The sequence below is a fragment of the Vigna unguiculata genome, chromosome 3, assembly GCF_004118075.2.
Source record: "Vigna unguiculata cultivar IT97K-499-35 chromosome 3, ASM411807v1, whole genome shotgun sequence".
NCBI classification, from domain to species: Eukaryota; Viridiplantae; Streptophyta; class Magnoliopsida; order Fabales; family Fabaceae; genus Vigna; species Vigna unguiculata.
The window spans coordinates 4,278,158-4,292,894 of record NC_040281.1 but is presented as its reverse complement, the minus strand read 5'-3'; the positions used below and the strand labels follow the sequence as shown (position 1 = coordinate 4,292,894).

Here is a 14,737-nt window from a genome sequence, read left to right as displayed (position 1 = left end):
TTCGTGAAATTAGCCATTAATAAAACCGATAAATATTCTACTCTAATGAAAAATGGTTCGAGTCCTTGCCAACACGTTTACAGTAAATTTAATATAAATTAAAATATTAATGCAAGATATGGTTCGAGTCCTTGCTGAGGAGAGTGGTATGAGATATCTATCAACAATTAAGATACTATTAAAGACAGAATAAAAAAGGTGCTCTACTTGAATTTTTCTCCAACATGTCAATTAATTGACTTACATCTCTGATTTTGTTGTTATTATTATTATTATTATTACCGAAAATGTAATAAAGGAGCTAACTATTCCCCTTCGGTGATAGTAGTTATTACTTCTGTATGGACAGCATATGAGTAGCTTGCCTCCATTCCACCAACCTAATGGACCAATTACTCACCAGCTGCACACAAATTTACAGTGAACCACTTCACTCCATTTTCCCCCAGAAAACAACATAGCCTCAATTTATCAGCATTTTCTACACTGAAGAAATATACATGATAGAATTATATGTGGAGAATAATAGGATATAAAATAACGACACAGAACTCCTTACAATTTACACGAAGAAATTCCTCTAACTATACAAAACAAACCTTTCAGTGCTCTACACAGCTTTAATAATACAATATGGTTTACATTGCTTTGGTCAAAACCATACCTTCTCATAGCCGAGTTAAATCTTCCAAACAGAGTCCAATCCACATAATGCTTGCTGTGACTTGCATACCATCTTAGTTCCGGAAGAGGACACCTAACTCGGAACGATATCTGTATAAGCATATTCTTCAACATATCCATGGTGGAATGCGTTTTTTACAATGAGATGGAGGAGTAGCCAATCTAAATTTGTTGCAAGAGATATTAGGACTCTAATAGTATTTATTATGACAAAATCTATGCTTTCTATTCGTAATATTTATGAATTGGATTTCTGTTATGTCTTTTGTTTTGATTTAGTACCAAAACAGCAGTTTTAGTTGGGAAATCATTAAAGGTGTATGTCAGGAAGAATCAAAGGCAGATTCAATCTAGTAAGGCTTTATTCATTATTTAAAATGTTACTGGCAGCTTATGAATTTGGTGTGTGACTACTCATGGTGAAACTATCAAGGTTATTGGAAACATGGAGTTGAAATTATAACTACTGTAAAAAGTGTGACTAAATAGATTCAAAAGAAGAAAGTCAATTAAAACTACTCATACCAAGGTTCCATTATAAAGTGAACAAATCTTGACCCAAAGTTTGCTTTCGGTATCTGTATCTGATAACCCAATCGTATTTTGCTGCCTCCATATGACTAGTATAGTTTTTATTTATTTTTATAATTGTAGTGCTCCAAACCAAGCATTGTTTGCAGAAAGCTCATAAGCTTGATACATCCTCCCTTGTATGACCAGGTCCTTATTTTCCTAGTAAGGTTACAGTGTGGTGAACTCTGTATCCATAGATTTTAGGTAAAATGTGTTTTAAGTCTCTTAAGTTTAGTTCAAAGTTAGTATTAGTCCCTATATTTTAAAAATGGTGGTTTTGATTCTTGTATTTTCTGAAATGTGGAGGAATTGCTCCCTCGCTAGGTTGAAATGAAGGATAGGATAGTGGATGAAATCCACTATATCTCAGAAAAAAAAAACTGAAAAACCACTTATTTTAAAATGGAAGGACTAGAACCAAACATGACCGAATCTTGGGGGATCTATATTTTACCATAGGTTTTGTTTCTGCTGCGGGTTTATCTCTGAGATATACAATATACTAAACATAGCCTCAATTCATCAGCATCTTCTACACTAAGAAGAAATATACATGATAGAATTATATGCGGAGAATAATAGCATACAAAATCACAACATATAATGGCTTACATTTTCCTCCAATTATACAAAACTTACCTTTCAGTCCCACTACATAGGAACAGCCTCAATAAGCCTAGCAAAGTAAAATTGAGTAGTGATTAAGCCTTTCTTCCTTATGGTCCAGCCAACCTTTTTCAATGCTCTTTCAACATCTGCTTCGGAATGAAGATATGCCCTTGTTGCCTTTGAAGGACCAGGGAACAACTCTCCAATCCTCTTTAGTATATCATAATAAAACGTCTTCGGAGCAAAACTCAGAATCAATCGGTTGTTGGCCAGTGAAGCAAGGTGGCCGATCATCCCATCAGCTTTACTTTGAGGGTAGTGAATCAAAACATCAAGGCAGACCACCGTGTCATACTTCCCATCCAAACTCTCTAAATCCTTCACTACAAACTTTGGCAACACAGGGGCGGATCCATTCTCACTGGCTACAAGTTGTTCTTTTGCCTGCACCAAATGGAAAGTCATTGTTTTACTTCAGCAATGGCTTATTACTTGACCTCATCTCTCCGACGTGTTCATCAGGGGGAAGGGGGTACCTCAGCTATTCATCTTACTAATGTTCATCGACTATTTAATTTGTTAACTCCTTCATCAAGCTCGTTTAGGTTATCAAACAGGTAAATTTAAGCTTAATATCAAACTCAAGTACATAAATGAGTCAAACATGACACTAAGCTCGAGGTTACAATTTTTAATAGTTTGCTAGAACAGAGCACAAAGCACAATCCCGAACCTTATACGTGTCACGTGCTCAAAGTCTTAGTTAGAAAGGCTTTTGTCTGTACCTAGGACCTGTATTATACCCATATTCACATCCACTATACAGGTATTTATCAGATTTCACTAATTTATTGGATATTTATCAATTTTGAAAAATTTCCATGTCATGTTAACAAATGCCTTTAATTCTTCGCTGTGCACATGAAACACTATTAAGATATTAAATTATCAGCTTCAGAATTAACATATATAAAAAATATTAAAGTATGAATAAATACTAATCAAACAAACTAAGCGCCGTTATCATGAAGAAGAAAACAGGAATGCAGGGTAACCTGTTGCTCAGCTTCAGCAACCATAGCTGCGGAGATATCACTGGCGTACACGACAGCACCCTCTTTCGCGAGAGGAATTGAGAGCGAACCGGTCCCACAACCGGCGTCGCAAACCGTGACGCCCTGAAGCGACCCTTCGTCCTTCAACATGTTCAGCGTGCTCTCTACGGTCTTCGAGTGTCCCAACCGAATGTCGCGCTGAACCCGGTTCACCTCGTCCGTGTCGCCGTAGATTTTCTTCCACCGCTGGAACCCGGAGTTGTTGAAGTACTCCCTCACCACCTCCTTGTCTCCTCCCCCCACCTCCTCCGCCTGCATCTGCCGCCGCCGCTCGGGGTCCGTCAGCGACAGCACCGCCGCCAGTGCCGCCACGAACCCCCCGCTCACCACCGCCACTGTGGTCCCGTCGATAGCACCCGCGACATCGGCCGCGGTTGCCGTCGAGAGCGGCGGGATGGCAAATGCCGGCGACAGCGGCAGTTTGTGCGGTTTGTGAGAGAATCGAGGGGAAATGGTGGTTCTGTTAGGGTTTGGAACAATGAGGGAAGACCATAGCGACGACGAGAACGCCATTTTGGGTTTGTGTGAGGTTACCGGGCGGTGACAGCGTGGAGCATGAAGGACCGAAGAGTGGAGGAAGTAGCTGAAATGTTATCCAGGATAAGATAGCATTCGAGTTTCCATGTCTTTGCTGATTCTCGTGGGTCCCTACTTCACAATTCCGGTTCTACTATCTGCACCTAAACTTTCCACCGTTTGTTTATTTAATAAAGAAATATCAAGGGTTGAAATTAGAGTGGGATAACAAAATAACATGAACTAACACACAAATTTAACATATTTTTTTAAAATACAAGTTTTTATAAGAAAATAATTCATATTAATATTGAAATATAATTTTAACTATACTTAATGGTAACGATATGATAGTTACCTCATTGCATATCATGTTAGTAAACATATCATGTTAGTAAAGTGGTCAAATTAACTATAATAATATAATCGACGAGTTAGGTTATATACATATACATAGTTATATACATTTATTAGAAACTAAAATACAAAATACCGTATTTATAAGGATTGAAATGCTAAAAGTAACATGTTTGTAAAAATATAAAAAGGCTACATATTTATGAGGACTAAAATTAAAATAATATATTTCTAAGAATTAAACTAAATAATGGTATATTTGTAAGAGCCAAAAACAAAGGTAATTTATAGAATTGAGATATTGAGATAAAAGGACTTATTTGTAGAAGTAAATATATAATAAATATTTTGTAGTCGTCCTATAAAATAGATATTAAAGTGGGTTGGGTCAGTTTTCTCGACTATAAGATTTGTATTAATTTTTTAAAATAATCTTTTCAGTCTAAGTTAAAGGTATAATCAAATCATCCTAATTTGAAGCTTAGCTCGAGTTTATCTAAACCAAATTTTGAGTCGAGTTCGTTCAAATTTAAAGTTCAATCAAGTTAGTCTAGACACCGGGTTGAGACAAAGGTCAAGCAGAGACATCCAAGCTAAAAGACGTGACAAGACTGCTAAGTTAAAGGTCATGACAAGATCGTTAGGCCGAAGGTCGAGACCAAACCAAGATAAAGGTTGAGATGTGCTGACTAGAGCTAAAGTCCAACACAAACGAAATAACAATATATGTTTGCTCGTGCAAGGTAGAGGGGGTTAACCACAATCAAATGTCAAGAAAGACTGCCAAGGTTAATGTCGAGACATGCAAGCTCAAATTGAATGTTAATACGAGTCAACTCATGCTAAAGGTCAAAACAAACCAATCTAAGTTGAAGGTCGAGATTGACAAACTCGAGTCAAAAGTCGAGACAAATCAGGTCAGGCTAGATCAAGACAAGTCATCTTGAATTGAAGGTCAACACAAGTCAGCTCGTGCCGAAGGTTAAGATGAATTGTTATGGGTTGAAGGTCGAAACATGCCACATAGGCTTGAATTCTAATATAGGCTTGCTCGAGTGGAAGATTAGGATTGGTGGTGGCTACATGACGACACAAACCAAATTAGACCGGGTATTGAAATTGGTTGGATCAATTTAAAGGTCGATACATGTCGATCTTGGTCTATGGTCAAAATAGGACAATTCGATCTAATGGTCGAAACAGGTTGACCATAACAAAAAGTCGAGACGATTCGGTCTAGGTCGAATGTCCAATAATATATTTTGAAAAATTATTATTTTTTCATGTTTTAAAAGAAATACATGACTGATCTTATTACATATGACTTTTTATGAACATTTTGATCTTGTGAATTCAATAAAACATTTTTTTCATGTGAACGTTTTTGGCCTTTAACCTAATTTAGGATTTTGTTAGGTAGGCCAAATTGATATGTCTACTTTAGATATAAAATTAAATTAAATTTTAGTCTATAATTAATAAAACAAGTTAGGATCTTATATTTTGTTGATAAGTTATTTCTTTTATTCTAGTACAGTAGTTGTGCATACGCAAAGGCAATATTAATAATTTTATGCAAGGATAATAAATAATAAGTTAAGTTAAAACGGACATGATCCATTTTTACTTGATATATACAATTTGATCTTAAAATATCATCCAAAAAAAAGTTATATGATAAATTTAGTATCTATAAAAATAAATTCAAATAAATTATACTACAAAGTACATGTTTTAAAAAGCAATAATCTTTTTAAAAAATATATAAAAACATATTTTTATAAAATTAAATTTTAAATGATTATTCAACCGGTAATGTTTATTATACTAATAACTTTATTTTTATTATTTAATGTTTGTATAATACCCAACTTCCAATTTGTCAGACTATGAGTATTTCGATTTTGAATTACTTGGTATGACCATATTTCAAAACCTAACTACATGTGTTTCCCCATTGTGATTGTCCTTAACATAACTCAGTTTTATATTTATATTAACGGAATTCTATAATCCTAAGCACACATTTTTTAACATGACAATGATAATTAATACATTAAAGTATCCTTGTTAACAAAAACCTCAAACATTTATTACAAACCACGTCATTTATAATTTGTCAAACAAATATATTAAAAGACATGTAAATCACAAACAACTTCATTACATAAGATTACAAACATGTCATGCTTAAGATTCCTAAGAACTTCAACGCAAATTTTATGTCCGTTGAATAAAAGATAGTATTAGATCAAATATTAAAATTAAATTTTATAGATATTTACACTAAAATTAAAGTCATTAAACCGATGTATGTACCCAGGAAGATGATTGTTCCATCCATTTTTAAATTGCAGTGTACATTGCAAATAGTAGATAGTTAATTAATGCAATTACTAAAATTTGCAAAATACTAATTTGAAGGATTGCATAACCTATGAGTGTTAATTTGATGATTTTTGTGACAATTATCATACTTAATTCAATGGACAATACTATTTGTTGAATGATTACATACACTGTATTTTTATTTACGCACACTCTACGCAAAAATATACCAAAGTTGTTTAAAAATACGTTACTGTAAAAAAAACGTTATAATGGTTACTCTTAAAACATAAATTAATTAAATTATAATATTTAAGATTCTATTGTCCCTATGTCTACAATTTACAAAAGAAAGAAAGAAAATGGCAAAGATAGCTAATCAAACTATTGTAAGAAAATAAATATATTAAAATATGTAAAAAGCATAATACTTTAAATGTTAGAAATGATTTTTAACACCTTTTCGCTGTATTTTTATTATCATGAGTTGATCATATTACATATTGTCTTTAAACAGTTTTTTAAATATGTATTTTCTTATTATTATTCTTTTATTACTACTTTAGTTTAGGAAAGTAAAATTCGGGTTAATCACCGGTCCAAACCGTCCCTCAGGCTAACTGGGCCGGAGTTGGCTGGCCCGGCCCTTTTAAACATACGGGTATACTACACTTTTTTGGTAACTGGCCGCGGTCTTCACTTATTTCCTTCACCCACAGTTTCGTTCATTTCGGAACCTTTTCTTTTGTCAGTGTATGCAAGTAACGTTCGCAGGGGCTCCTCTCTGCTTCAACCTCAACCCTTTCACGACACCAAAAACCCTCGCGAGCCAGGTTTGTCTCATTTCCAGATATCCTTATTTCAAGATCTGTTGCAGCGTTGTGATTGTTAATCGATCGAGCCTTCAATTCTATTTCTCTATCATTTGCTCATTGGTTGTGTGATCCATTTGAACTAATCAAGACTCAATGGGCAAGGAGAGCCAAGTGTCCGCTATGGAAATCGACGTTTCGAAACCGGATAATTCCGATCAGATCGTTCCCAAATTCTCCGTTAACGGTTTGTCTTTTCCTTCGCTGTCCAATGCTGCTCAATTCATGTTCCTACGGTCTTTATTTTACCAATTAAGCGAAAATACCGCGTTTAGTAGTGGAACTTTGATGATTGGTGTAATTGATATTTTTGTTTTAAAAATTTATCAGTGCTGCAGCTGTTGAAATCGGCGCAAATGCAGCATGGTTTGCGCCACGGAGATTACACTCGTTATAGGTATGTACTTGTGTAGTTGCTACCACGATGTCAATCAAATGGCATTTTATTTTATTTAATTTCTGTCTGTAGATGTATTATAAATCTGTATCAAAGGTTTTAAGTTGAGGGAGGAGTTTCGTTGCTCCTTGACATTTCGTGTAAACGCGTCAAGCGGCTGCAATTACTGTTACAGTAAGTCAAGAGACCTTGACTTAGTGGCCGGTTGCGGATGCTTTTTAAAACCTTGTTTGTATCCCTAAGAATGATTCATTTGGGAGACACAGTGTCCGTTGATTTTTCATCTTTGCTTTTATCCTGATTGCTGTGTAGAACATTTTTCCTTTATGGTTTGTGCTCCTTGGTGCTCTAGACTTCGAGTGTTCTAGCATTTGAGGATTTTCCATTTTAGTTATGCAATCACCTTATCAAAACCACTTATCCAATCTGTTGCCTTAACTAAGATGCTGAAATATGTATAGATTGGTAATAAATCTACTTTTTTGCTCAACATTGTAGGAGGTATTGCACAGCTCGTTTGAGGAGGTTGTATAAGTCGTTAAAGTTTACCCATGGTCGTGGCAAATATGCTAAAAGGACCATAACTGAATCCACTGTCTCTGAAGTAAGGTATGCTTCACTTATGGTATTTCTCTCCTGACACAAGTTTTGGCACCTTTTTGTAGTTGATTTGAAATTTTTATGGAAGGCAAAGAATATTAAAAGGGCTCTAATTGGATGTTAGTTGTTAGGCTTTACTATCTTAATTGCTATTGATAATTCCCTGGGGTTGTTGCACTCTTGAATTGCATAGATATCTCTATCAGCTTTCTGTTGCTAAGATTATATGCAAGTTGTTACCTGAGCCTAAAACAATCTGCAGTAAGAATTGAATTTATTATAAAACTGACTAGGAAATACCCAAGCAACCCTAGTAATTGCAAAATATTCTCTTCACTCACATTCACACTCCTGTGCCCCACGAGGCATGTTTGTTAGGATCTAGTTTAATGGAAAATTCTCCACTATCTTCCTTGTCACTTCCCATCCCCCCTCCCATCCCGCCCCTGTCCCCCTTCTTCCGATGGGATATGTCCATGAGTGGAGCCATCACAAATACCTAAATTTTTATACAAAACCATCATTTAAACCTTTTCTTTGTCTTGCCGTTCTTAGAATGTTTTTCTGTAATTTATGGAAAAAAGAAAGAAAATAAATCAATCTGTGGCTACATTTTTAATTGGACATTTATTTCTAACATTGGAAGTGTTATGGTTTCAAATCAGGTTTCTTCATCTAATTCTGTATACAGCAGAGAGAGCTTGGAGTCATGCCATGGAGAAAAGGCAGCTTCCAAATGGTCCAAATGCGAGTCAACGTATATATTTGATTGGTAGGTTGCGGAAAGCAGTAAAATGGGCTACTTTGTTTTCACAATTGTGTGCGGTCAAGGCAGATTCTAGAACATCTTTGGAAGCTGAGGTGTGTCTCTATTTCCCCATCTGGTTATGATTAGTTTACTGCAGTATTTTGTTCCCCTATCTTCTTGGTGCAGTTTTGTTATGCTCCACCGTTTCGGAGGTGGTCAACAAGCGAGCATTTCAAATGTCTATGATTTCCTTTTATTTATGGAATTATATGCATTTTCTTTATATTTTATTTAAAATTTTTAAACGTTTGTTTTGATCTTAATAGGTAGTAGTAAGTAGAAAAAATATAAGATATCAATACACAGTCATAAAAAAAAGAAAAATATTGCTTAAGTTTTTTTAACATGGTAGGCTTAACTCATTTCATCCACCAATTACATTTATTTGTCAATGTTGTCCTTAAAATTACAGTTTAGCATTTTTTTTCTTCATTTTTTAACACTATAAAATTTTGCAAATTTTGCTCCCTTAAACAAATTGAACTTACACATTAAGGTATGTGCTAGGAATTATCCTTAATAATATGCATTAAGCAGTGTTATAAACTGTAGAACAGTTAAGCCAGATTTTATTGGAATGAAATAAATAAATTTAAGCAATGTTAAAATGTATGTACAATTTTGAATAGATAAGAAATTTGATATCATTGGTTTTACATGAATAACATTGTTCCAAATTGGGAATTTCTGCCACTTATTTCTAGGGAGCAACAATATTGACGCTAGTTTGGAAGTTTCATGATAATTTAAAATCAAAAGAAGTATATTAGTAATCGTATCAAAACCTGCAGTAATTTACAGGAAATAAAATATATTTTATCCATCAAGACATCTGCAGTATAATGGTTAATTCAAATTTCATGTGTTTGTCCTATTGTGTTCTTGTTTGATGATTATTAATCATTTTTTAATTTTTTTTTTGGTGACTTATGCTTTTTAAATGTAAATATTATATTCTGTTGATAAAAAATGAACATTCATTTCCTTTTTGTCCTCTGAATTTTAGGCTTACGAGTCCTATATGAAAGGGAGTTTGTTGTTTGAGCAAGATCAGAATTGGGACGTGGCTTTAAAGAACTTCAAAAGTGCTAGGTACATTGATTCTGCTTCCATGATTCATACATATTGCCTAGAAGAAAAGATAAATAGATACTCTTTTTAGTAGACAAGATAAAAAAATGGAACAATCTTATATTTGCTGGAAGGAGACAATTTTGTTAATGATTTGCTATTATATGTTTTCTTTCAGCAGACACCTGTTTAATTTGTGACCAATTGATCTAGCATACTAGGTTTTGGGATGCTTCTGTTTTTCTAGCTCACACTGCTTAAGTTTTTAACTTTCTCCTCATTTAATAGGGCTGTATATGAGGAATTAGGGAAATATGGAGATCTGGATAACCAAGTTTTGTGTCGTGAACGAGTTGAGGAGCTAGAACCTAGTATCCGATACTGCCTTCACAAAATTGGCCATTCAAATCTACCGGCCTCTGAACTTTTACAAATTGGTGACGTGGAAGGTCCTGCATTAGACCTTTTTAAAGCGAAACTAGAGGTTGGTATAAATTTCTTTTATATGAATGGGAAAAAGGAAACAAGTAATATATATGCAAATCAGTACATTCATATGGAAATGTTGCATCGAGACAAGATAGACTATTCAATTTTTTCTTGTCCAGTGGAGGGACACAATCATGTCCACATATGCTGATCTTTTAACTTTTGATAAACTTTCTGAAATTATCTACCTTCACACTTAAGAACTTCTGAAGTCCTAATTTTTCACCAGAAAATTTAGCTTGATGCTTGGTCGCTTTACTTCAGAGTCCTTAGGTAGAAAGTTTTTGTATTTCCCGTGCATCATGCTTTCCTGTAATTGTTTGGTTGGAGGGAAATGATGGGTTAAAGTCATTCCCTACGTGTTCTGTCTCCAATATTAGTGTGATTTGGAGGGCACTGAAAGCATTTTATAGATGTTGAATCATGTAGACTAAATTTCTCTGCAATTCTATTTTAATCCTCATCTCCATTACTATTTATGACAGTAGAACACTCTATCATCTATATTTTCTGTTCCCTCCCTTTGTGAACCAAATATGGTTTATCTTCTGTTTCTTGTGAACCAAACCAAACAAGGGGACCTATCCTTCCCTTGATTAAAACCCCTCTGTTCCCCGTCTCGCCCATCCATACTTTAAATGTATCATAGTAGCCACCTTTTGCTATTATTTCATGGTACACCATTTTATGATTATCCAATTCTATTACTTGAATCGGGTAGGGTACTTTTTGAATTCATTCATTTATTTCCTATGATAAAAGTACTGAATTGAATAATGTTTGTTTCAGGCTGTAATGGCTGAGGCAAGATCTCAACAAGCTGCCTCCATGACAGAATTCCTGTGGCTTGGCCACAGATTTCCTATATCAAATGCCAAAACAAGGGTTTCCATCCTGAAAGGTTGGTTTCTTTTTTCTACTACAAATTAATAGTCTTGTAATTTGAAAACAAAGTTTTCTGTTGATTTTACTGTGTCTTAACCTCAGCTTTGTCCCATCTCTTTTTCCATTCTGCAAAATGGCATAACTACCCTGTGTGAGATTCTTTCCTTTTTGTTGTGTTCTTTCATCATGTGCTGTGATGATGTTATTGCACTGTTGCCCACACTAGATGGCCTTTCTCCCAATGTGAATACCAGTTATGTTAATTTATTTGGGAACTAACATTGAATTGCAATCCTTTCTTCCAAGGCTTCATTTCATATTGCAAAAATTTTATTGGAATAACTATTGGGTTATTTTCTTTCTCTTGTCCATGATTTGATAAGTGTATTTATCAATTCAAAAACATTACATTTTACCTAACAGTGTGTATTTGGGGAGCTGAATTCATGATTTTTATTTTCATGTAAAATGCATTCGATTGTATAATGGTGATTCATGAATAGGCAACATTTTTTTTTTCATTTTTTGAAAATGTAGCCTGTTGTTTGATTTAAAATATGGTGTTTTCTCCTTATTGATCTATGTCGATATCATGTAATGCTACTATCTGAATATTTTTCTTAGCTATATGCCTATATCAAGTAATTTTCCTATCTGCATATATTTCTCAGCTCAGGAGTTGGAGAAAGATATACATGGTCCATCGGCGGACTCAATTCCAGCAGACAAAAGACTAGTTATTTTTGACAAAATCTTTTCTGCATATCATGAAGCCCGGGGCTATATTCGTGCTGATTTGGTATGGGAACTTACTTGCTGTTAACTAAGAATCATCATAAAAGTGTTTTTACTCATTAGTATTGACTTTCTTTTCGTCTTAGGCCACTACAGGAAGTGCAGAAAATGTGAAAGATGATTTGAATGGTCTGGATAAGGCTGTGAGTGCTGTGCTTGGAGAAAGAACCATTGAACGCAACCTCTTGTTGGTTAAGGTTGCAAAAAGCAAACTAGCAAAGCGGCATGACGATAAAAATGAAAAAGTCACTAAACCTGAAGAGCTTGTTCGCTTATACGATCTCTTGCTACAGGTTGATATCCATTTTTTGTTGTAAACTTGCATGAATTGAACAAATACTTCTTTGCACAACGACTTTCAGGCTGCTGCATTTTTGTTTTACGTGCTCATCAATTTGAAATTCAATGCTAATATCAATCATCCATTTGGCAGAATACAGCTGATCTATCTGATTTAGTCAGTTCTGGAAGGGATAAAAAACCAGAAGAAGTTAGTTTTGCTGAAGTGTGTTCAGGCAAAAGTTTGGCTTTTCGAGCTCAGAGGTTTCCTTCTTGGAGCAAATATTTTCGTACTGCTTTAGTTAATTGCTTATTAAATGCACACATGGGTACACACAATATTTCATTTTTTGGATAGCTAGGATTTTCAAGTATTATTTTTAGAATAAATACGTACCCCAAAGTATTTGGGATTTTGTAAATAGATAACACTAATTACTCTTCATCCAAACATCCGTGCTGTTCATCCCTTTTAAATTTGTTCTGGGCCTATATCGGTGGACCTAAGTTCATTTCTTCGGCAAGTGAGTTGAGCTTCACTCAATTCAATGTCAAGAGCTAGCATAAGAGAGAAGGATTGCCTATATTTTACAACGAGTATTTTGGCCACATTCCTAACTAATACCACCAACGGCTTCCCCCTCCCCTGTCCCCGGAATTAGACACATGAAGTACAATGTTTGTGAGATAGAGCATCTATAGGTAGTCCAATGTTAAAACTGAATAGCCTCTTATGCCTTATTAGAAAACTGTTCATATACTTCTAAGGAAAGAAAATAAGGACAAATTTACAAGCTTTTGACGATTGCCCAAACTCAATATGTATTGTTTTGCCTATATTTGTACTTGATGTTGGATCTTAACAATCCCCTTGACAAATATACTTTTTGATGATCTATCTTCTTAATGCTTTTAACTTGATGTATTAATATGTGCTTGCAACTTACATGCAGGTGCTTTTATGTTGCAAAGTCGTACAGTGTGGCTGGGATGAGGGCTGAAGCATATGCATTGTACTGTCGTGCTCGCAATTTGGCTGATGATACTTTAAAAAAGTTTCAAATGTTAGATGGTGATAATAAGGTAATTTTAATCTTTTGTTTTCCCGGATCAGATTGGGTAACTTGGACACCTCACTGATGAATGCTAGCATTATTGTTTGCGCTACAATAATTTTTCAGGAGGACAACTTTTATCTAGTTGGGTGCTAAAGTTTTCTTTGGCTCATTTAATTCTTAACTTAACTTTTAAACACTTGTTAGACCATGAAGTTGAGTGAAATAAAATATTATTAACGGGAAATAATTAATCAAGTAAACATAGGTATCTTGTATAATGATCGAATCATTATACACAAAGCCTCTGTGTTACTGTTGCCCCCACATTTGATTTGAATGGCTGTGTATTTTCTTTACTTTTTTCATTGTTTGTTCGGTTTCCCAGACTATGATTAAAGAGTTGGAGGACTTGTGCAACGAGTGCCGATCTAACACTTGTATTGAGCATGCGTTGGGGATCATAGAGGAAAAAAAGACTCAAGAAAATCTATCTGAAAAGGTCTCCAATATATCATTGACCGGAACTGAGCGGGTACATATGTTTCTACTTATACAATAATCCCTTTGTTTTTTTTTTCTTTCTGTTCATGCATTATCATACGACGAGGTATTTTGATCCTATTGAATTTGTAATATCTCAGGAGTATCTGCTTGAGCATTTATTGATATATATGTTGTATGCTTGTTACAGTTGGAGAAATTCCTTCTTGAGAAACTTGAAGTTTATGAATCTGCTGTGGGTGATTCAAATGTGAAGTGTACACCACGCATTACAGGCTTCCCCCCATCTTTCGAGGCAATTTCCCGAAATCCTATTGTGCTGGATCTGGCTTATAACATGATTGAATTCCCAGCTATTGAAAATAGGATGAAGAAGGATAGGAAAGCCATGGGCAGCTTTATGAGTAGAATATTTGGATAGGTGTATTTGATTAGGTTTTTTGTTCTTCAAACTGATTAGTTATTGACAACTGATCTGGTGGATTCTTTTGTTGAATATTGTGAATTTTGAGATATCTTGTACAAATTTTGGGAGGTCTAAACATTTGGAAGTGGAGACTTGACTCAGATTTTGAGGGAAACATTTAAACCTAAAATTTACTATACCATTCTTTTTTTAGAAATGCAAACTAAAGATATCAGAGTTGCCTTATTCAGCACAACCTATTCGTGAAAGTGCAATATTTTAGGAGGCAGGTCTTCTGGAATTGTATGTGAAACTGTTGATGAGGTGATAGCACAATAAAAGTCCTTTTCAACTAAGCTAGAAAATGGTGAGAAAAAACTGAGCTCCTATCAGT

At 34.7% G+C, this 14,737-nt stretch overlaps 2 protein-coding genes across 3 annotated transcripts; one reads left to right on the top strand and one right to left on the bottom strand.

Annotated features, from left to right (window-relative positions):
* Positions 1 to 516: 516 nt before the first annotated feature.
* LOC114179454 (magnesium protoporphyrin IX methyltransferase, chloroplastic) lies at positions 517 to 3,631 on the bottom strand. 2 transcript variants are annotated; one of them, XM_028065798.1, is made up of 3 exons: positions 2,922 to 3,630; positions 1,897 to 2,310; positions 517 to 846 (listed from the first exon to the last, which is right to left on the bottom strand). In XM_028065798.1, the coding sequence occupies exons 1-2, from the start codon at positions 3,492 to 3,494 to the stop codon at positions 1,909 to 1,911; spliced, it is 975 nt and encodes a 324-aa protein (XP_027921599.1). In that variant the 5' UTR covers positions 3,495 to 3,630; the 3' UTR covers positions 517 to 846; positions 1,897 to 1,908. The 2 variants fall into 2 exon arrangements, with proteins under 2 accessions (XP_027921599.1, XP_027921600.1); XM_028065799.1 differs by lacking the exon at positions 517 to 846 and having other exon boundaries at positions 1,751 to 2,310; positions 2,922 to 3,631.
* A 3,243-nt stretch (positions 3,632 to 6,874) lies between these two features.
* On the top strand, positions 6,875 to 14,562 carry LOC114178890 (signal recognition particle subunit SRP68). The gene is made up of 14 exons (XM_028065033.1): positions 6,875 to 7,015; positions 7,146 to 7,241; positions 7,385 to 7,451; positions 7,950 to 8,060; positions 8,717 to 8,912; positions 9,866 to 9,951; positions 10,219 to 10,414; positions 11,209 to 11,320; positions 11,976 to 12,103; positions 12,186 to 12,392; positions 12,533 to 12,642; positions 13,332 to 13,461; positions 13,822 to 13,968; positions 14,128 to 14,562. Exons 2-14 carry the CDS (start codon positions 7,151 to 7,153, stop codon positions 14,356 to 14,358), a joined length of 1,812 nt encoding a protein of 603 aa, XP_027920834.1. The 5' UTR covers positions 6,875 to 7,015; positions 7,146 to 7,150; the 3' UTR covers positions 14,359 to 14,562.
* The last annotated feature ends 175 nt before the right edge of the window (positions 14,563 to 14,737 follow it).